Raw genomic sequence first — 23,964 nt, 5'->3', positions numbered from 1 at the left:
CAGCGATTTTTCACAAACTCACTCACTCACTCACTCACTCACTCAGCGATCAGCAAATCGCTGATTGTGACTCATAGAAAGCAAAATTTACAGGTTTTATGTTTCCAACGCATACTTTGTAGCCTCTTCTTGTAAGTTACAAGTAAAACATGCCATCATACCATCTTTTGGTTTTATTATTCCGAAAAACATTATTTTAAATAGCTGAAATGAGTCTTTGCAACCTTGGTTACAGCTAATCGCTATTGTGACCCTCTGAAAGCTAAATTGATATGTTTTATGTGTCATACACACACTTTACCTTCTGTTCTTGCATCTTGTAAATAAGAATTATCATTAAAATATTTCATAGCTTCATAAATCCGAAAAATAGCATTTTAGCTGTAATGAGCATTTGCAAGCTTGTTCAGAGTAGCCCGAGAGCCTGCTGAGGAATTTACAAAACTTCAGAGAAGTTTGCAGATCTACTGAGAAATTTATTGAGCCTTAAGGTTTTTTTGTAGATCTTGAGAAAAGAACTAAGGAGCTTCAGACAACTTTACAGAACATTGAAGATATTTGCAGGAATTTTTCAGAAAGCTTCACAGTTTCAGAAAAATTTGTAAAATGTAGGGTAGAGAACTACTTCGGCCTAATCGCCCATTTTGGGCCTATCGAGCAGAAAACTTCAAATAAATCCATGATTTCAGAGTTAACAAGTCAATTATGCGTTTGGTACGATACTTTAGTTAATAAGCTTCCGAAAGAAGTCAATGAGAACGCGTGGTATGAAGGTTTGCACCCATTATTCCCAAAAACAAAAGAAGCGCTCCGACCGAATCAATTTTTATCTTCATCCGATAGGCCGAAGTGAATTTATTGGCGTTTCAATGGTGTTTCAATGCGTTAGGCCGAGTTTAGAATCCGTAGGCCGAGTTTGGCGTCAAGAAGCAGTGTCAGACTTTTGACAATATCTCAACGATTAGCTTCTCTTTATCAAATCTTACGGTACGTACGGAAAGGTAAATAAATTTGAAAGCCATCAGTAATAATAACATTCCGTTTGGTGCTAAACTGCGCTAAAATAAGAAAGACTAAGTGCGGGTTGTGCTTAATAGGCCGGAAATGGGGTAGTTAACCCTACATCAATTCCAAACACAAATCGCAGCGAAGTTTAAAAATCCAAGATTATGCAGAACTCCATGGAAGTTGGAAATAGATAGATCTGAAGAACTTCAGATAAATATGTAGACCTTAAGAGAAGTCTGCAGCATGCTTGGCATGTACAGTTTTGCTCACGAACTGCTCATTTGCTAATAACTTTGCACAGAGTTGACGAAACATAGTTCGGTTTGAAGCAGTCGATAGAATAGAGTTTAAGCTTTTTATAGATTTGTAAAAAATGCATATTTTAATTCTAGTAATAAACTGTATTTGATTTTGCGTTGCAAAAATGAAGTGAGAAATGCCTGCTACACATCTCGGACTTTAAGTGTAAAAATTCATTGGTGATGATTCAAATGATAAGATTTAACTACTCTTTGCATGTTGACAGTAAACTATGATCCTAATCTATCAATTACTTTAAAGAAAACTAACTTTCAACAACTGAATGAAGAGTTATTAACAAATGAGCAGTTGGTGTGTACAACTGTGCATGCCAAGCATGGTCTGCAGAACGCCAGACAGTTCGAACGTTTTTAGAAAAAAATTGCAAAACTTCAGCAAAACTCACAGAACTTCGGGAAAGTTCGCCGATATTTAGAAGTATTTACGCAACTTAAGAGATATTCCCAATTCTTCCGATAGAGTTTTAAAACATTGGGGAATTTCTAAGAATTTAAGATAGATCTGCGGAACTTTATGGAAATCCAAGAATCCACAAAGAAATTTACAGAACTTTAGAAAAGCTCGGCGATCTACTTAAAATTTTTATTGAACTTCAGGATTGTTCGTAGATCTTCAGAGCAGAAATACAGTACTTCAGAAAACTTTATTGAATTTGAAGTTTTTTTAGAAACTTCAGAAAAGTTCAGAAGGTAAATCGTAAATCTACTGAAAAATCTGCAGATGTTTGAATAAATTTTAAATGATTTTTATTGCGGTTCTTGGATTTTAAGAGAAATCTACAGAACTTCAGGTAAGTTCGCTGATCTTTAGAGATATTTGCACAACTTCAGAAAAAAAGTAAAACTTCAGAAAACTTCCTAAAACCTCCGGAAAGCTCAAAAATTTCTAGATAATCTTTTAATTCTTTAGAAAATTGTGTAGATGTTCCGAGATATTTGCAGATATTCATTGAACCAGATAGATTATTAGAAATTTTGTGAACATCAGAGATAATTGTTGATCTTTGAGGATCTTAAATCTTCAGGGATTCAGGAACTTTTAAGATTTTTAGGAAAATTTGCAGATCTTCTGAAGAACACACAGAACTTCAAAGAAATCTGTAGAACTACCGGAAATTTGCAGATCCTCAGGAAAGTTGGTTGATCTTTAAAGATATTTTACCGGAGAACAAGAACAAAACTTCAGGGACGTCCGAAGGTCTTCAAATAAATGTGCAGAATTGAGTTCTTAGCAGAAATTTTTAGAACTCAAGGAATCATGTAGATCTAAAGAGAACTTTTCCCACTAACTTGTCGAAAGTTGGTATCGAGATCCTGGAAAAGTTTTAAAATCCATTGTTATCTTCATATCGCAGTTCTTGAAGGACAAGACGAGCCAGATCCCTGCCGGTGTTCCTCCTGAGCAACCATTTCACACTCCACAAAGTACACCTTCTCCTTCTCATTTTATTTAAAATAATAAAAGTAAATACGCCTGCCGAAGCTAGAGCAATTTTGCGGTAATTCATGATGGAAGTATTTACTTTTGATTCCTGATACAGTTTTGTTTTGAAATCTAAATTGACAGTTCTTTCGACATGTGCAAGCAGTGTGAACACCAGCAAACAGGGGGGCTCGACAAAGTGTGTCGAATGTAAATTTGAGCAGATTTTTCATAATGGCGGCGATCAAAATCAGACCAAGAAATCAGATAGTCTAAACGGACCTTTACTTCGTTCTTCAACATTGCTGAACGAAATGACATTGAGATTAGCTGCTAATTGCTGCTTACCCGCAAGATACACCCCTTTAAATATTTATTTATTATTATTATAGTCCATCTGACTTGATAGTCTCAATGAAACACTTAAATCTAAATGTAGTCACTAATTAAAAATTAAAAATTGGCCAACAGCATACGATGACGAAGCATCGAGGCATTGATGTCAAAGTCAAATAGGTCAGAGGCTTCGTTGAATTGATGAATCATGGCGACAAAGGAACTGTTTGCAGCATAGTTGGTTGCATGTACTACTTCATGTAGCAAGGTTCTCGGACGAAGTGTTCGGGCAGGAGCATACAGATTAATTTTGGCCAGTAACTCAGGAACATCATATTCTGCGAGTAAAACTTTAGCAACGAAGACCACCTGCGATATGTTTCGTCGCTTAGCAAGAGTATCCAAACCCAGTAAACGACAGCGGTCAGCATACGGTGGTAAATTCAGCGGGTCACTCCATGGAAGATAGCGCAGTGCGTATCTGACGAATTTGCGTTTAACAGCTTCGAATCGTCCACTCCATACAGCTTGGTAGGGATTCCAGACAACACACGCGAATTCCAGTAGTGAGCGTACCAATGAACAGTAAAGGGCTTTAAAACACAGAGGATCACGAAATTCCTTAGATATCTTGAACATAAATCCAAGCTGTCGATTAGCTTTGTCGATCGTGGTTGAGAAGTGGCGAGTGTATGTGAGCTTTTCATCCAACATGACACCGAGGTCTTTAACGTGATCGACACGTTGAACTGCAGTTCCAGCAACGTTATAATCAAACAAAATGGCAGTCCTAGTTCGACGGAAACTAATTACGCAGCACTTTGAGACGCACAGGACCATAAAATTACGTTCACACCAATCATTAAAGATTTCAAGAAGGTTTTGTAGTTCTAAATAGTTCTAAAATATAGTGCAAAAACATTCTAAAACGGACCCAAATTGTTAAAACGAGGTGATAGCCGTTTGCTTCCTTTTGCGTGTACACGCTTTTTCAAGACAACCCAAATTTGAGTAGGCACTACTCATATCCGTCAAAAGTAGGGCTACGTTGACGAATAGACAACGTGGACCTGAATCCGAAGAAACGTTGCTCATTTGTCATCTAGTCAGTTCCAACTTTGTTTACTCAATTTTGGGTAACCCTACTTTTGACGGATATGAGTAGATCCTACTCAAATTTGTGGTTGACAGAGATAGGGGTTATTTCGTTGCCACCTATCGTACAACTAAGAGAAGGGCATTCAAATGGAGTCCACAGTGGGGTACACCCCGCAGCACAACGGCGCCGCAGAACGTTACAATCGAACATCAATTGTAAATATGAGAGCCACCCTAATAAAAAATAACCATAAACGAACGACAACCCAAATAATAGAACTATTCCACAAATGGTTTGGATGATACCTGGAACACGTCGTTAAGCAAAATAACCATAACAATTTTATTAGGGCATGCTGTTGGAATCCATTGCACCGAAATATCTTTGGAGAGAAGCTATCCTGACCGCAGTGTACGTGGCTAACAGAAGCCCGAGTGAAGCTATATACAAGGTAATCAAACCCTTGCGGAAAGATGGCACGATGAAAAGCTAGATGTTACGAATTTAATAGCGAATTTGATTATTATACAGGTTGGCACCAGTTCCAACCCGTGCGAACCCGAGCTTATTGTCAGTGCGAACCTCAACCCGAGCCAGATTACAAAACAAATTCGCTATAAGAGAGTTTCGAGTGTTCCGATCTTAGGTTGGTCATACCGGAGGAAGTTCCACCAGTTTTCGAGCAAGACGGGAAGAACATGATGATCAAGATCAACCGAAAGATGAGCCAAACGATGATGATGATGGTGCTCGTGACACTACTGATAGAAATTCGGATGCTGAGCAAGAGTTTAACGATGAAGAAGCATCGGCACTCGCGACACAATCAGACACCATTGCAGAAGTTAACGCTGACAATATCAACAGTTATCGATTAACAATCCTGTTCCTGAGTAATACAATCGTACACGTAACGAACATCTTGCTTATATAATTTGAGTCCATTTAAAAAAAAATCATATGACATATATTCGTATCAAATCAGACTTACCGTTTAACCTCGTCTGCACTCTGCGCGATGAAGAAGCCTTGCGTATTGGCGTGTATCTTAGCACCTCGTGGATTGATGGAAATTTTGCTGTCAGCACCTTCCTCGCCCTTGATCTCGATCGCCAGCAGCAGCAGTTTCAGTTTGGTGAAGCACAACCTAATTCGGTGTCATCGTGTCATCATCATTCATTTCGGTGGACACGACAGGGAGGGAGACATTCAAGGGACACACGGGAAAAGTGAAAACAAATGAATTAGTGTTTCACGTTTGAAATTTATCGGCAATTTTTTTTTTTTTTTTTTTCAAGGAAGGATCTAGAAAGGACGGAGGATTTGGGAGAAAAGTGTTAGACTAGGAAATTGTTGTATTTTCCAACTTTCCGAAAGGTACAGTAATGCTTCTAGGTGGGTTGTCCAAAGTCGTATCTTCTATACATCAGTGGGGGGGAGTGTCGCCGAATTGAACGAAGCAGTGCTGTACTCTCATTTCAAATTGATTATATCTTGTTTATGCATTCCTATCTTCCTCTACTTGAGTAAAAGCTCTATTAGTAACTATAATTAGCTAAATATTTGCCTGAACTAGTCTAAATTCAACGGCTACATTGATTCGCGAAAAAGAGCTGTGCTGGTCTTCCGAAAACGCTGTGCAGAAGTCTGCTTGAATTGAAGAATTTGTTTATGATAGTGCAGTTAAATTGCTTTCATTCACAGAGTGACATATGAACTCGTTTTTTTTATTTTTGTAAAGCTTCTATGTGCATGCAAGAAAATACTACTCACGATATATACAGCGAAATCAAAAGTTTTGAAGCATAAAATTGCAAGCAAACTTGAACGTTTTTTTTTTAGATGGCTCAGTGCAGTTGGTGAACTATTTTTTTATTATTTTAGAACTTCTTGTGATACAATTTCCACCTGAATGCTACTATAGTTGTTGCCTATAGTAGCATATGATCGTTCCATGAGCATGTCGAAAATTTGGTTATTGTTTAGAGTAAAAAGTTCAAAACACTACGGTTCCAGTTCAGCGGGTGATTGGCGCGCGATGAGTTGCTGCATTCTATTCTAATTTTAGTAGAGAAAAACATGTTTGCTCAACCCATGTGATGGGAATGGATTCTTTGGTTTGGATGACAAAAGCAAGTTCTATTCTACGTTAAAAATGGGCAATCCAGCAAGGGCTATTTTTGTTGTCATTCCAAAGGAATCCAAAACTTGTAGGTGATTAAGGAAAAAAAAAAACAAATTCAAGACATATGCAATAGTTATTGTATTAGGAATAAATTAACACACAACAGGAAGACGACTGGTACTGTTGGGGCAATGAGAAAGAAATAGCAAAAAGGGAGGGCAGTATTGGGAACGTATAGGATGTTACAAAAGAGTTGAGTTTTTTTGTTGTGTTAGGAAGCTAGTACTGGTAGACAAAAACGGGATTCTTACTCGCTGGCTTGTGGAAAAGTCATGCCGGTAAAAGAAGGTGACAAGGTTTCGGTATACATCTCACATCCGGTACCCTGCAGGTAATCATTTTGCCAGGCCTGTGTATCTGGCGACTGCAAGTAGGCGTAGTAAAGAGAATCGATGAAATCAGGAAACGGAAAGCGCATAAATAAGTAGAAATGAAAACGATAAAAACGATAAATAAAACGAAACAACACCGATGCTGATGAAATGGACCACTGGTTACTTGTAATCCAGGGTGCCGCACTCCGTCAAACAGAAGGTAATTTGATGATTTGCTCGTTTACAGTTTGTTAAAAAGAAAACATAGGACAAAACTAAATAAACAAAACATACAATAGACAGAGTAAAAGTTGTAATGGAACAGCACAAATAATGAGTTTAACACTGCCGGTAAATTCCGTGAAACTGAACAACTGCTCGTTTGTTTACTCGTGATACATACAAGGGATACCTGGATGACTAGATTGAAACATGGAAACAATTAATCATCTCGCTACACAAACTACCATAAGTAACTAAATTATTCATTCCCTTAAGCTCATAGACGTTTCTTGCTAAGTTCAAAATTTGTTACACTCATCGTTCGTCAGTCATTTCTTCTGCAGATGTGGATATTTTCGGACTGTTTTATTCGTATTTTACCTTGGTCGTTCAATTACACAGGCCATCTATTGCGAGCATGGACAATGGCAACGGAAAATAAAGCAATCAATGATGCTCTTGCACAGTTCATTCAATTGACTTTTCAAAATGTCATATACGATCATTAGAGAAGGCATTCTTAATTTTTTTTTCTGTCGAGGCACATCGAAAGCAACAAGTTGTAAACAAAGGAAAGCATATTTTTGGCATATATTTTTTTTCAGGGTAAAGCTATGGAAGCGAACTGAAGGTGTGCAAAATAACGGATTAAAGCCAAATTCAGTTGAAGCAGAATTATGCAGTGAATACTCTTTATATTGAAGTTGGTTTGCTTTGTGTCGGAAAACACATGTTCTTCAGCACTGTTGTACACGTTTGAAGAAATGTTGATACTTGTACTTGTTGAGTTTACTATCACTTTCGCTACTGTTGGCAATGCGTATTTAATTAATTCTAAAAAAATATACAATTATGGGTAATTATTTTGAGGAAACGTTGTTAATTGATTTTATGAACATAATGTTTCTATTTCCAGCTCGCATTTTAGCGAACAGGTCGGATCACATTACACAATTGCATCTCGATGCACATCTGGAACTGCCACACGTGTGAAGAAACTGAATGTATAAGGATGATGATAATAATAATAATAATAGACCGTCCACAATTGGACGTAAATTTAAAAAAAAAAACCCTATAATACATTCACGTAGATTTATTATGAATCACTTTCAACCGGATGATTGGATAAAATTTTCAATGCTGGTTTGCCTGAATGAAATAAATTTAATTACGTATTTCTCGTATTGACCAGGCACTGAAAAAGATCGGGTTTCATAATCTACAAACCTGAATCTGGCAAATGATTTGCCTTCTGAATTCGATCCGAATGATAATAAAATATTGTCGAACCTGAATCCGACTGTTCGGAATCCGAACATAAACAAACTGCTATCAAAATTTCGATGCAACCTGGCTGAATGATATTGTCGCTACAGCTGAAAGCTGGAAGAAACCCCACTAGCGAAAATCGATTTTACTTTCGTTCTATACGTTATACATATTGCCGACACTGCGTATAACGTATAGAACGAGAGTAAAATCGATGTTCTCTAGTTGGTTCCAGATTAGTCTAGTTTTCAGCTGTAGAGACAATATTTCTTCATTATAGCTGCACTATACTGAAATGTTATGATAGGTTTTATATCAACTGTTAACCCGTTTCGGTTTGACAAATGAACGTTAGAAAAGTCGCCTTATGTGCTAATCTGTCAACCAGCGAATCCAAACACATAAAGCAACCAACGATACAGACAAAACGGTTGCTACGACTACCATGACAAACTCGCTCTGTAACATAGCTCGATCGGAGTGGTAAAAGGATAATGATACATTGCTTGCCTGCTTTGTTGTAATATACACGGATTAGGACATAGCTTGATCTGAATCGAGAAAAGACATAACAAAAAAAATCCCATTAACACACGTGTATCATCTTCGGCTTTACTTCGTGAAGCAGTTTGCAAACAATTTGCTCGTTTCCTTCTACCGCCCCGAGTGAGCTGTGTCGCACGGGCTGCTTGTCATGAAAAAAAATGAAGAAGATTATATCATTATTGCTTTCCACTTCTGACATAGCGTTATCATTCGGTTCATTTATCGCTTGTCATTTTGTCATTTTGAGATATTTTTGATTCCTTGCAGTCAACATATTCCTAGGGAAATTTTAGAGCAGGTGGGATAAAGTAACACACTTTTTCCAATACATAGTCGTTCAATATATCTCAGTGATTGAGTAAAATTGTGTTGCTAACACTTTTTTCTCACCGTAATATTATTCAATTACACTAAAAATTTTGCTTACTGAAAGGGCTTATCGTACACAAATGTTTACCAGCAACTTGTTTTCTTACAGTTGTTAAAGAAAGACTGAAGAAAGATGCAATTTCTTATTATCAAGCATGGGAAAATCGTTTCATTTTGCATTAACTACTCACTCACCTGCTTACAACATCAGAAACGAGCAGTAGCTTGTCCGAGCCGCACTGATTTCGATCGTATTCTTATTGATTCTATTTTCTGCGATGAACGCAGAATTGAGAAAAACAGATATGCATGATTTCGAGTGAAGTTATGTGGATGATTCCTCACTTATTATTTGTTGCATGCTGAGCCTTTTACGATTGCATTCTGCTGAGTTGGCTGAGTGAGAATTTTGCGGAACGAATCACTTCTTATTTTAAAGCTTTAAACATAAATTGACACATTTAAATTGGTATCAACATGAAGAAAAGAATTAAACTGTAACACAAAAACGTAACCGTCACGCAAATACTGTAAAACTGCTGTGGCCGATTCAACTGATTTATATCACTGAGCCAAAAAAAACATCTCACTCGGCTATTTAAATCGTTAACGTTCGCTTTTTACGCATTCAATCGAGTTCTCCCCTTTACAGTTGTTGACAAAAGAGGTAGCTAATATCAAAGCCTACAAAAGCATTGTGCACTATTTCATGGAATTCTGTTGATGAAAAAAGTTAGAGACAAATGAATGTAAATGAATGCACGAAATGAATGTAAATGATTGTCCATCCCTGGTTCCAAGTATTGGCGTTGACGGCACCGTCGATAAGTCACCTCTTCTAGCTAATATTGACAGTTTCTTATTTTCAGTAGAGTGAAAGAATAGTACGATAGTCGCCATGTTTCACGCACAGTCTGACGTTTGCTTAAGGATTTTACCGTAGGAGTAAAGAGCTACAGAGTCGCCGGCAACGCCAATACCTGCATAGTCACTTGTTGGAAGAATTTACACTCGTCCGGCAACTGTTTGTAGGTGAAGATGACTATTTTGTTTCTGTGATGCTCGCGCGAGTGAATGAATTTTCCCATGCTTGCTTATTAAATTATAAAAAGTCCCGTTCAATTAGTGAACGTTTAGTGTGTCATAAAAACTGGAGTTATACAGAGCTCTGTGTATCTCCAATTTTTAAGATAATTGAGTGATATTTTCGTGAGAGAAAATTAAATAGCAATACAATTTTACTCAGTCAAACTGAGTTAGACTTATGGATCGTGTAGGTTCATATTTAAAGCCTGGTACGCAGCTGAAAAGAAAACGGAAAAGTAATGTTTGAGGAATATTCCCAAAAGTAAATTTGACAGGTATAGGGAGGTGTCTTTTGCTAAATTTTGAGATCATAGGTAGGTGTCGCCTAATTTTAAAATCAACAATTATCGATTTTTATGTTGTTAAAATGCATCCAAAACATCATTTATACAACAAACGTTAAAATTACCTAACGGAATAATTGGTCAGACCATTATTCCGCAAGCAAAATGAAATTGCATTCAGAATGCGCCACCTTCATGTCGATCACGATACTAATGTAATCGATCTTTCCTTTACCTAGTTGAAGATGCTAATTTCAAATAACAGACTGTAGTGGTAATTTTTATAAGATAGATGGAGTAGATGAAAGCATAGAGTTGATAGTTCCGTTAGAGTACGGCAGTGTGAAGATTGTATATAGATATTAGAATAGCGAACTAGGACAACTTTTAAGGAAGGTACAAATCGGTTTTTTCATCTCTCTTTACCAAACTCCCCCTTTGGAGAGGGATGGTGAGGGGTGTCCCCCCCCCCGCCACCACTGGCAAAAAGAGATGAAAACCGACCCGTTCAAGTACCAACTGTGTGTTTGAAACAGTTCTACCGATTTTTTCCTTTACCGATTTCTTTTGAACTGCGTACTGGGTCAAGAAATGCTAATTAAAAGAAATTTCTTTAGCATTCCGTGTCCTATCCCGTAGCACGTAAAAACGTCATTACTTTTCAGCTGCGTACCATGCTTAAGCTGGAAAACAGCATGTATAGGGGTAGTGGAAACAAGACGGACATCCTAAGAATTGTTATTGATTTACCAGCAATAAATACAGCATGCTTGTAGGTCAAACTCATACTTAACGAAACTACACAAACTAATTTATTAAAAAATATTGATACTTGAAAAATGAAAAACAGTCAACAAAATCTTATTCTTATTAAGGGAGATTATGCGGTCATAATAAGTACCCAGGAACGCATCGGCCACACCCAAACATGTTCCGGCTACCTCCGGGAAGTAGCCAAAAACTGATTTATATCCAAACACATCATGCGACACAGAAAGTCTCCGGAGCATTCAAAAAGAAGATCATTAGCCAGTACCACATTAGTTACACCCGTACATGTTCCGGGTACATCCGGTGAAGTGGACATGATCTGATGTGAAAAAAACACTGTACTGTTAGCCTTGCCCACTGGTAATCTATTTACACAAACCTCTCTATCTAAATGGGTATAAAGTCTGGAACGCGCAAAAATTGGACAACTTCAAATTGGTGTATTTATGTTAAAAATGCATAAAAAAAACCTGAACCTGAAATTAGGGACACTTAGGCCGACATTACCTGCATTTCCCCTATACAATGGTTGCTATGATGAGTGTTAATCGTTTGCTCTCCAGTTTTCAAAATGTCGTCCAAGCAAGACGAGCAGCGTGTCAAAATTTTGCTCGCGCAGCAAGAGAATCCGACGGCAGGAAGCCTGGAAGCGGCGGCAATCGTAATCCGGACGCGGCAGGGACGAAGAAGAAGGTGGTGGTGAAATATAAGCAGAATCCTAACCTCTCTTTCCGGGACGTCGCTGGCAAGCTCAATATCTCCCATACTACTGTGCAGCGGGTCAAGAAACGAGCCGGGTTGTCGACGTTTAAGAAGGTGAAGGTGGCGAACCGAGATTACAAACAAAACACGTCGGCAAAGCAGCGGTCCCGAAAGCTGTATACGAATCTGCTCACAAAGTTCGACTGTGTCGTCATGGACGACGAAACTTATGTGAAGGCGGATTTCAAGCAGCTTCCTGGACAGCAGTTTTATACCGCATCAGAAAAAGGGAAGGTGGCTGAAATTTTTAAAACCATCAAACTGTCGAAGTTCCCGAAAAAATATCTCGTCTGGCAGGCAATATGCACATGTGGTCTAAAAAGCGGCATTTTCACGGGAACCATCAATCAAAAGATCTACGTCCAGGAGTGCCTGGAAAAGCGGCTGCTACCATTCCTAAAGGAACATAATAGACCTGTGCTGTTCTGGCCAGACTTGGCGAGCTGCCACTAAGGGAAAAAGGCAATCGAGTGGTACAATGCGAACAGCGTGGTTGTGGTACCCAAAGACCACAACCCTTCCAACAGCCCAGAGCTCCGCCCTATCGAACGGTATTGGGTCTTGGTCAAACGGAATCTAAAAAAAATTAAAAAATCCATGGAAACGAGCAACAGTTTAAATCTTACTGGCGTTCGGGGCGAATAAGGTCGATGAGACCATTGTGCAAAATTAAGTGAAAGGAGTTAAGCGGAAGGCACGGTAGTTCGGATTCGGTAAACCAAAAGAATAAACGAAAAAAAATTCCTTTAGATATATGAATTGAACTACCAAAAGAAAAATAAGAAGATTTTTGTGATATGAATTTTGACTGAAAGAAACGATTATTTGTCGACCAATTTTTGAGCGTTCCAGTCTTTATGTTCACGTATTTTTGTTTTAAAGTGTGTTCAAGTATTCAAGCTTGTATTGCTAGTAAGATTTTAAATTTCCTCCGTTTTCGATTTCAAGCAGCCATGGATGTGAAAATGGAGCATGTACACTGAGAAATTTTTACCGACTTCGGTAATTTTTTTACCAAACTTTCAACATCTGAACGTTTGGTAAATCTATGACCCTCATTTCAAAAGCTGCTTAACTAAATTTTATTTTCAAAACATTGCCAGCCTTGTTTTAATAATCAAGTCTTGCGATTGCGGTGACGTTTTCCTTGATTTGAAGCTTTAATGCTAATGAATTTTTACCGAACAGTTCAGCTGTTGAAAGTTCGGTAAAAATTACCGAAGTCGGTAAGCATTTCTAAATGTGTGCCATAAATCTATATAAATTCGTTTTATTTTATAGAAGCTGAAACCTCTTTGAAAGAATGCAACATTTATTTTTCGCATCATTATAGAGGTAAAAAGGAACCATGCGTGGAAAATCCGTTCCAAATCAGAGCTTTAACTCCAAAAGTGCTGAAACTAAAACGTGCGTGCCAGCTGTGGTTCATCTTCGTGACAAATGTGTCTAGTAATTAAAGGGAGAGATATTTGAATTAATTTATGCTAAGTTGAAGGTTATATATGTAGTATATCTAGAATATACTGATATCAAAAAATCATGCAAGCGTTCAATCGTTGTGACCATTTGAAAAAGTGACAGTTTTTCCGAATCACCCTGTACGTAAAATAAACATAATGCACTTTCAGCCAACAATCTAAAATTTAACTAGAAACTGGATCGAAATAATTTAATATGAATTTGACTGTTATTTTGTGTAATAACACCTTAGGAATTGCACACAGAAATCACTTCACCACACGATGTTTTGTTTTTGTACAGGAGCTGTCAACAATCAATCAGCTGTCCGTCTTACCCAAAGTTCGCCTACGTAAAATGGGGAAACTTCATTATAGTCACATTTGGGTAAATGAGGTCTGGTTCCGAATGTTCCGGATAACATCCGGCTGTCCAAGATCAGGCCTGTTTGAATACTCACAATAGCCTCAGTAAGTAAAGGCTCAGCTACAAAGCAAGACCATGTTGGAGGTGGCTGGGTTCCGGTCTAGGAATTTGGTGGGTTGAAAAATTTCTCGACTTCCCTGGGCATACCCGAGCAGGAACGAATATCTCGATACCTTAAATTGGTATTGATGAGCCTGACATAAGAAATAATACCAAAAAAAGGTTCCCACAATACCATTCAAATACCAAATTATGATAATGCAATACCAAAAGAATACCACCCAGGTATTCTTTTGGTATCCAAATATCAATTTTTGGTATTTACAAAGTATTTTCCATGTAACTTTTTGGTATTATTCTTTGGTATTTTTACCTCTCATGCCATGCTGGTCAATACCAAATTTTGGTATCAGATCAGAATTTGGTATTCATTAGTTATTTTCTCCTGCTCGGATGTAGAGTATGATTGTACATGCCAAAAACAATTATACTAATGCAGAAATGGTACAGGCATCGAAAGCTCTCAATTAATAACTGTGCAAGTGCATCTAGAATACTAAGTTGAGAGCACGCACTAAGCTAATATGCGATAAGCTTGAAATGCGAAAAAGAAGAAGACGTCTTCATTTTCAATTTGAGTACCATTGTAATAGATGTGGATGATATTTATGTCATTGAGGCCAAGTTTATAATATCTTTCGAAGGATTTTGATTATCTTTCAAATATTTTAATTTTTTCATTGGCTAATTCGTCCCAACTTGAACTTAAAGCCTGTCTAACGTTTTCATTTCCAGGCCTTTGAATCGGGAAACAGTTGATTGATCTTTTCGGAAATTCCCTGGAATCGGGAAATACTTTAATCCAGTGACCAGATATGCTTAACAGAATAATTTTTTTTCACTTCTGTTGAACGATCTATTAAGAAATCTGGCAAAACCTTGAATCCCAGGAAGTTTTTTCCTACCCCTCCTGGATGATTCTTCTGAAATCGTCCGGAAGTTTGTTCTATTTTCCCCGGAAACTACTTCCAACTTGCTTTGATTTAAATTTCCCTCAGGAATGTTTTCTAGAAATTCTTCTGATTTACCCTGGATAGTGTTCACCAGAAGCATCATCCGTTCTAACTCAGATGATTACTGGCGGCATCTGTCTTTTCTATGAAGCTTTTCAAACTTACACAGGAAGTATCTTTTAAAAAAGTTTCTCCACAAATAACTAGAAGTTTCTATTGAGAATGTTCTGGCTCCGCACTTCCAAGGAACTTCTAACCGGTTTCTCCCGAAAGTCTCATTTCTCTTCCTTAGGACTTCCGACTTCTCCAGGAACTGTCTTTCAGAATCTTTTCTGGTTTATCCATGGAGTGTCTTCTGACTATTCCCAGAAGTTTATCCAGACTTCTCTCGGAAGTATTTTTTTTCACCATCTCTCAAAAATACAGCTTCCCCCGGAAATTTCTTCCGACTTGCTCCCAAGGAGCTGGAATTATCTTTTGCCATCATTCTGAAGTATTTCAGCTTTTTTCTGGAAGTTTTTTTTTCGATCCTTACCCTAAACTTTGTTCCAACTTCTACCTGTTTCCCACCGATATTTCTATCAACTTCTCTCAGAAGCGTCATCTAACGTCAAACAGAAGTTTCCTCCGGATTCCTGGGAAACATGAAGTAAACTTCCCAGAAATGGTTTTCCGTGTGGTGAGCAGGCTCGCTTCCAATCACTTGCAATAAAAAATGTTTTTTCTGAATTACGAAATCATTAGATGTTATAATGATAATTAGTACTTGTAAGTTACAGGAAAAGTTTGTAAAGTATGTGTTTGACTCAAAAAACCTGCTTTCAGAACGTCGCAATTAGCGATTTTACGGTTCGTGAGCGCTCACTCTGAGTGAGCGCTAACGAACAATGTAATCGTTGATTGCGACGGTCTGAAATCGAAATTGACAGGTTTTATAAGTCAAATACATACATTACCAGCTCTCATGGTTACTTACAAGTACAAAATATCATTATATGTTTTTTTATAACATCACAATAACCTATAAACTTTAGCAGCCAAAAGGATTCTACAAAACACATTTTGACTTTAAGTGCCATTCAAAGGCATTCAAAGATTCAAAGACATTTAGGAGATTTCAAGATAAAGCCATTTTGATGATTCCAAAACGCGTAATAATGCCGCATAGTGATGGAATTCTGAACTAGTATGTCAACCATCTGGAATGCCTCGGAGACCCGAAAATTTTTGCCGAAGACATCACTTCCTAAATGATCAGGATTTTGAAAGCATCCCAACAAACAATTTTAGGCTTCAGACTAGCTTATATAGGCAAAAATTAGCTGTATAAGCATATCTAAAGCTAAAATTGTTAGTTGATATAAGAGACAGTTATCTGAAGTTATCTGTTTAGTATCCGGAAATCTTAACTCATCTGGACAAATTTACCAAAGACAGTAACTTCGTAAAGTCAGGATACATGGTTTCAAACCTTTTCATAATCATAAACTGTTGTGTTAAAATGAGGTGATATGTTTTTCTCCGCACAGTGAAATCGCAGAACGAACAAAAAATATATCACCAAGCCATTTTCAGATGGTGAAATCAAACTGATTTAACTTTGTTTGTAAAGCGCTACTTCGTCGTAATCGCCCATTTCAGTTCTATTGAGCAGAAAACATAAATAATATCAATGATTTCACCGTGCACAAATCAATAATACGTTTGTTTGGATGCGTTTGCTACCAAGCAAAGTCTATTACAAGCGCGTTGTATGAATATTTTCATATCCAACCCGAGCAAAGTCGGTTAACTAAATGAAAGCAAATCGAAATTAATGTTTGGAATGGAAATCGTTAGAATCTTCTAGGTAACGTTAGCACAATATTCCGGGGGAAGTAAAAAAAAAAACTGGCAAGAGACGGAAGAACCTTGAAGCCAGAAGAAGGCGAGGGATGTCGAAAAAACTTTCCGGGATAAATCAAAAAATAACTTACGGGTTACGATAGACGAGAATTCCAGGGGAAAGTTAGAAGAAACTTCCGAGGGAAGATTAAATAAGTCACTGGAAGTTAAAAAAAAATGAACATTCTGATGGACCTTTCTGGTCACATAAACGGTAAAAGTATTTCCCGAATGAGTTTAGTTTCGAACCCTTTCGGATACGGTTGTGTTTTAATTTTGTACTCTGTTTTGTGCGTGCGATCGCTTTCGTAGTTTTCGGCTGCTTTTGCCTGATCAGCGCTGGCACTCTGCCTTCCGGACGGTTATACGTGTGTGATTGGTGGTTTTCTCGTTTTCTGGGAAGTTTAAGAATCGAGAAAGAAAACGTGATTCATCATGTTTGCAAGCATCAGAAGAGATGTCGTTATCTGCGTTGCTCATTTTTTTTTCTTCGCTTGTGCTCCCGGAACAGAGTGATAGGGGAAATGCAGGTAATTTCGGCCTAAGTGTCCCTAATTTGGGCCCAATCATAAATTCAGCAATCGACTAAATTTTCAATAGCAACCAAAAATATCCATTAGTAACGTCCCAATAACGCGTTCATCTAGATAAAATTGATAAATAGCAGATTTTTAGCGATGGGCCCAATCTTAGATCCATAGGCCAACATTAGAGACATTTCCCCTAGTTTTTAATTTCAGTTTTGAATACACGAAACGAAAATCAATTATTTTATCCATGTGTTTCACTTATACATTTTTGCCAAAACTTCAGCCTTATACATTCCATGAGACAAACCACATAGGTCCTATAAGAATGCATAAAAGGTATGTGTGACCGCTTATACATTTCATTTGACACATGATCTTCATTAACTTTTTGCAAGGCGTCTGCTTATTAGTTGACTTATACATTTTATGAATAATCACCAATAGAAATTTGCCAAAAGGTATAAGGAGATTTCTATCCGTGTAGTTTTGTGTGGGCGAGAGCGAATTAATCTCCATGACTATCGACCGTCGTTGGAGTAGTCTTCACAACCTCGAGAACAAAACAATTACTGTGGTCACATCGCCTGCTTAAGCGAATCCTGACCCATCTCCTACCAAACAATACAACTCCGTAGCATCTATGGAGCTGTCGGTGAGTCGCTGGCCTTCCGTTAAGTAGATGTTACATCAACAATATCCTTCCTTTCCCCGTAACGGAGAAGATGGGCGTGGCTGGTAATGGTAATTGTCATGATTTTCCTGTTCTGAACTTTGATTGGAGAACTTTTCACTACCAAATAGTTTTCCTTAAGAAATCAGAATAAGAACGTTAAAGTTGATACATGACAGTTGCCAGTATGCAATCTACGAATTACTCCGTTACACACGCAACGCAAAGCATAAACGGTAAAAGTATTTCCCGAATTCCAGAAATTCCCGAGATTTTTTTGGAAAATCTTGGTGGCCCTGAAAAGGGCCGATGGTAGTACAGGCTTAAAGCCTTTAGAAAATGATGATGACGTGTAGGCAGCTGGATCAGCAAATCGGACTGGACAATCCCATATTATTCGGTTCAATTATTGGGCACTCGCAAGAGTCTCTGCTGCTGGACAGGGGTTAAACTGGTGTCTGCGACAGGTTGGAAGGCCGCAGAATATCAGTGTCCACCCAGCTAAAGCTCCTCCTCTTTTAAGTTTTTCTCATAAAAAAACTCCTTTTCTCAACAAGTTGGTAAGTCTTAGCCTTTAGCAGAAAGACGCTTAACACTTTTTTCGGCGAATTTATGCTCCTGTTTCACGTCATGGCTATTCTCTTTGCCTGTTGAGATAAATTAGTACTTTTATTTATTTTCTCTACTGCGCTAAATCAAACGAGTAGAAACAAGAAGGAACGTCGGTTACACGCTCGAATAATTGAAAATTCGATAAATATTTAATCGAATAGCAGGAAAAATCTTTACGATTAATCGTTAATCGAATAATTGGGCTTTTATGCATGTTTTTGGTGGTCCTTCGTAAATGTTGAACTTCAGAATTGCAACCAGCAAGTGTAACCAAACAGCGGCGCCGGTGGTGTAGTGGTAAGCGTGATTACCTCTCACCCCAGCAGGCCTGGGTTCAATCCCAGTCGGCGCCGCCGGGATGTTCTGAGGCATAACATCTCTGATCACGCCTTCCTTCGGAAGGGAAGTAAAGCCGTTGGTCCCCGGTTCATGAGTTGATGGGTCGATAGGTAGGGTCCAGGTGTGGGAGCAGCCTCTCTGGCGTCAATAGCATTGGTGCTCAGCACGGAAAACAAATCAAGGAAAAAAACAAAAAAAAGTGTAACCCAAGAACCAAAAGCGGTGCGATGCTAGTTTTCATTACTCTCGATTCTCTTCATCGATTCCCTCTTTTGATGACCATGGCTTCACTAACCTATTTCGCACTATTTCCGCTATGCTCTTCTATCATCCAGAATAACAAGCGTATCAATGAATATGTATGCTGTCGAGTTACAAACGAAACAAAAAGTTTCGATCAAAATCACTTGCACCCCTGCTTTAAAGTTTGGTTACAATGTTACAACTCTGGAGAGCATTTTGTGTGGTCGTTAGGGGCCTGTAGTTCTGAATATGGCGATGAGTGTGCAAAACGTTACGCAATTGCATTCTCCCTATTCGCACACGCCCGAAGATCGGAGGCGAATGCCACTTCGACTTGTTTCGTCTACTAACGACTCTCTGATGACAATGTTGGGGAAGTGACAATTCTACATCAACATGTTTCGTCTAGAAACGATTATTATGACTGTGTAGCAGAATTTGCATGCACGTAATTGGTGGATTTGTTAGTTATTTCGACGCTTTTGGAAAACGCTTGACATTTAGCACTTTTTGAATAGTTTCTTGTAGAATATAAACAGTAGAAATATATCTGATCGATTGGTGATAAAATTATTGTAATTGGTCCAGGAGTAGCTGAGTTATTAACGTTCAAAATCTTTCATAATATTGTTACATGTCCCAATTTCAGTTTTCACATAGTGTACCCCCATATAGAACAGACGTAGCCCTACGTCAAAAATCGGTATAGATCAGTATAAAATCTCAAAAATCGGTATTCTGAGGAATCTTATCTGTATACGCCTTTTTAATAGAAACTAAGCGATCGATTCAACCTCTGGTGGTGAAAAGAAGAACGTCAAAAAGAGTGTTGTGAGCAGAAATTTCTACCGTGAGACAGAAAACGGAACACTTTTTAGTTTTTCCTGATAAATTGATTCATCTTAGATGCTCCAAAACTTGATCTACAGTTGAAAAATTTAATTCTGTCTCGTTTTGCCAATAATCCTGCTGGTGTTCAAGATTTTTTTTTATTATAGGCACTTTAACACTCTTGGGTCATTCGTGACTTGTCCGGGGGTGAAATTTAAACTTGTGACTTTGGCGTGAGAGGTATGGATGTCGGGAATGACCAGATCGGTGATGGATCACCGGCGAAGTCGACTTTCACCAGTTGCTTTAGGATTGGGCAATCTTTAATAAAATATCGATCTTCGAGGATCAATTTTATTTACGGCAATATAATCGACCCATCGATTTAATCGGTACAAAAGAATCGATCTTTGCAGGATCGATATTGTTTTCATAATGCTAAATTACCGTAATGCACCGAATACTGAACGGTCGGTTAACCTGGACATTTAAATTATAATTAAGTATTACACTCGGTATTCTGTATACTTTGTAAGATATTTAATATGTGTGATTCAGATCGATACAAAAAAAACATTTACGTGCTTTTTTGAGCATAGGAAGCAAGTGATAATAAACGTTTAAAAGTATTTAATTGAGTCGTGTTTTTCGAGAGATTTGTTTATTCATCAGAAAAATTGATGTAGAAGTCTTTAAATAATATTTTGTATTTGTAGCTTACAATAAGAGATTATAAGGAATGTGTTGTTCACATAAAAATAGCCAATTTTGCTTTGAAAGAGTAACAATCAGCGATGCTCAAATCGCTGTTTACGATAAATCAAGAATGAGTAAAATTGTCAGGTTTTATGAGTGAAACACAAACTTTACAAACTCTTCTAGCTACTAACAAATACAAAAAATCATCATAATCATAATATATTATGATTCCATTATCCCATAAAACATCTTTTTATTTAAAATGAATGAAAGTAACCCTGTTGTATACCTAACTGTCATAATGCGCCATGATGAAAAAAGGAACATATGTATCAAATTTATATTTGATACAACATTAGCAGCGACTATGCTGGTGACAAATTTGAGGGAATGTTCATTAAATTTAGGTTTGGGGTTAATGAAAATCAGTTTTTCGATGTATATAATGTATGTAAAGTAGCCACCATCCCTTCAAAGATCTTGTCTTATATGCAGCTCCACTTAATAGCAAGATCAATTTGAGCTACCGATCTGAATTCACAATATCACTGTATGAAGGGCGAAAAACGGAGGTGCGGACCTGTAAGCAGAGGCACTTAAGCGAAATCCACGGAATTTCAGTTTCAGAAAATCAGTTTTTCGATGCACAAAAATTACATTCCTTTGCTTCTTTGAAGATCGGAAAGATCGATTTTTACGATTTTTAATAAATAAAGAATCGATCCTAAAAATTGAAAATCGAGATCAAAAGGATCGATCGCTCAAAGATCAATCCAAGATTGCCCATCTTTGGCTGAAAGTCTTCTTAATAAAGATAACTAACTAACTAGATCGCCCAATCCTAAGTTGCTTTTTACTTCTTCCGTCAACTTGATGCATGGTATTGGAGAGAGCTTCACGTTACAGCCATTAGCGTGGTTGTGATAGGTTGCAACTCTGCATCCGACTTCCCACATAAGTTTGTCTGCCTTCCGGTGGAACTGTCTTGCGGATTTACCCGGATCTTTTTCCCGACATTCCCTGAAATCGTTTTCGCATTTCTTCGGAAACTTCTTCCAACTCCTTCATAAAGTTTTTTTTTCGGATTTCCCTCGGAAAGTATAAAACAAACTTTACAGAAATGGTTTCCTTTGTCTCGTGACCTGTTTTAGTAAAAATGTATATGTAGCCTTTTGTAAACAAACATATATTTCACGGGATGTTCCGAGTAGGAAACAATAGATGGAAGCATTGCATAGAAAAATGAGCAAATACACAAACCTTTCCTTTTAGGTTGGAATCTTTGCTATCAAATTCGTTCGAAGCATTTACCTTTGAGCGGCAGATGATGCGGTTGTGCCTATCTCATAGCGGTAGTATGAGATAACGGAAAAGTTTCCAGAGTTGATATCACAAACGAAGTGACAGACGGAGCGGCTCGAAAACTTTGGTGACTAACCTTCTATTGCAATTTTTCAGTGTACCACATGGCAACACCACTACTACTGGATTGTACCACATGGCAACACTACTATTGGATTGAACTAGCATTTTCACCAAATGTACTAGAATATTTTGGTTCTATCTCTTTCACTCTACTCAAAACTGAAATGCATAAAAATGACAAATTGATACGCACTCTTTGCACACTGTCAAAGAATCATTGTACACAAAATCAACTTTGTTCAAATCAAAACAAAAAAACTAACCCATCTGGTGGATGATGGCACAAGCTTCCAAGAAAATTCTATTACAGTGAACCACATTATTTTAATGGATTTCTTCGCCAGTAAGTCGTCTGTCACTTCGTTTGTGGTTGATATGTTGTAATCGGTTTTATTTTACTGAATCGTGTAATGGCGTAAATCTAGCGTTATGACAGTTTTTTCTGCCTTTTTTAACATTTAAGGCAATGCTTTCCTTGTCAATGTCATCAATTTTTAATTCATCGGTTTTTTTCATTTTTAAGGTCATCGTGCACGATTGTTTGTTTCGGCAATTTTTGCATTATTAAGCTCGTTTTGGTCAGGATCACGAGTGTATGACATTTCTCAAAGTTTGAGAACCACTGGTCTAGGAAAGCCGAAATTGTTACTTGGGAAGGCAACAGAAAAACATGCACTATTTAACAAGAGTTTTGTGTATCCAGTTCGGCGGGTACCGATTACAGATATTGCATTTTTCGCAAAGAGCTGTTGCAATATCGAATGTGATGATATTTTACTTTTGCCTGTAGGGGAATAATCAGTTAAATTACCTCGTCAGCTACAGTTCGACGAATTTCATCTGCCGCCATCAATAAATTACGTATTTCTTTCGGTTGCAACTACTTCAATATTCATATAGTAAAATTAATACAAAATTTGCAATAAACTAGTGACGTGGGCTATATGCATTAAACTGAAAATTGCAGCGATTGGAACAGAAAGAAATGCAAACAGCAAAAGTGACATTACAATCATTCGGGTGTATGTATAAATATATCAATAGCGTTAGCATTTGCGCCACTGTCGGAAAAGACGTGTACGTGCAAACTTGTTTTGCGCAGTAAATATGATTTTGAGAAATAACAGAAACAAGGGGGGGCGTGAAGCAAATCAAACCAAAACGTTTTCATAAAATGTTGCACTAAAGTACTTCATAGATAGTTTGCAATACAAAATACACTTATGACTTCTTTCGCTTCGAGATTCTATCGTGACATTGTTTTCCTGAACTTCCTCAACCTAATTTGGTTTGCTGTTGTGTGTCTGGTTGGATATATGCCTAACTGTGATTTACATCGATTGTTGTTATTTGACAAGTTCCTTCTTTCGGAAGATGGTGAGTTTACACACAAACGCGTAGAAGGGTGTTCAACACAGGTGATAGTGTACGCTCTTTCTAGTTGTTTGTATCGTTCAGATCTGTTTTTGTTTTTCTAGTGGGAGTGGTTTACGACATGGTTCATAGTTACAACAATAGAGATCAGTGGTGGTGGTGGTAGTAGTAGTAGTAATAGCAACAGTAGAAGAAGTATTTTCGAAATTGGGTGGTTTTCTGGTGGAGAAGTTTTGGTTTTTGGTTGTTTTTTTTTTCGAACGCCTCAACTTACTCTGTGGCTTGCGCAAATGGCATGCCTATGAAAGACGGACTGAGCGTCTCGGTGTACATTTCCATGCCCGTGCCTCGGAGATAGTCATTTGTCCACACTTGCATATCCGGCGACTACGCGAAATAGTTGTCCATATGGAGTTGGAAATTTGGAATTTAGTTCATTTCGATTATCAAAGAGTTGTACTGA

At 37.8% G+C, this 23,964-nt stretch overlaps 1 protein-coding gene across 19 annotated transcripts in view; it reads right to left on the bottom strand.

Annotated features, from left to right (window-relative positions):
* The window catches only part of slo (calcium-activated potassium channel slo), a 265,894-nt gene that overhangs the window by 72,595 nt on the left and 169,335 nt on the right, over positions 1-23,964 (bottom strand). For 11 of the 19 annotated variants that reach the window (XM_065227080.1, XM_065227086.1, XM_065227077.1 and 8 more), the window contains exons 12-13: positions 6,623-6,735; positions 5,178-5,333 (exon numbers count right to left, since the gene is read on the bottom strand). In XM_065227080.1, the coding sequence (XP_065083152.1) occupies positions 5,178-5,333; positions 6,623-6,735 (269 nt within the window). Of the gene's footprint in view, positions 1-5,177; positions 5,334-6,622; positions 6,736-23,775; positions 23,889-23,964 lie in introns of all 19 variants that reach the window. The other 8 variants (XM_065227090.1, XM_065227092.1, XM_065227075.1 and 5 more) reach the window with 1 other exon arrangement.

Source organism: Ochlerotatus camptorhynchus, unplaced genomic scaffold (assembly GCF_037179485.1).
Source record: "Ochlerotatus camptorhynchus isolate MF236.1 unplaced genomic scaffold, CSIRO-AGI_Acam_v1.1 ptg000266l, whole genome shotgun sequence".
Lineage (NCBI taxonomy): Eukaryota > Metazoa > Arthropoda > Insecta > Diptera > Culicidae > Ochlerotatus > Ochlerotatus camptorhynchus.
This window is presented reverse-complemented; position numbering and strand designations above follow the sequence as displayed.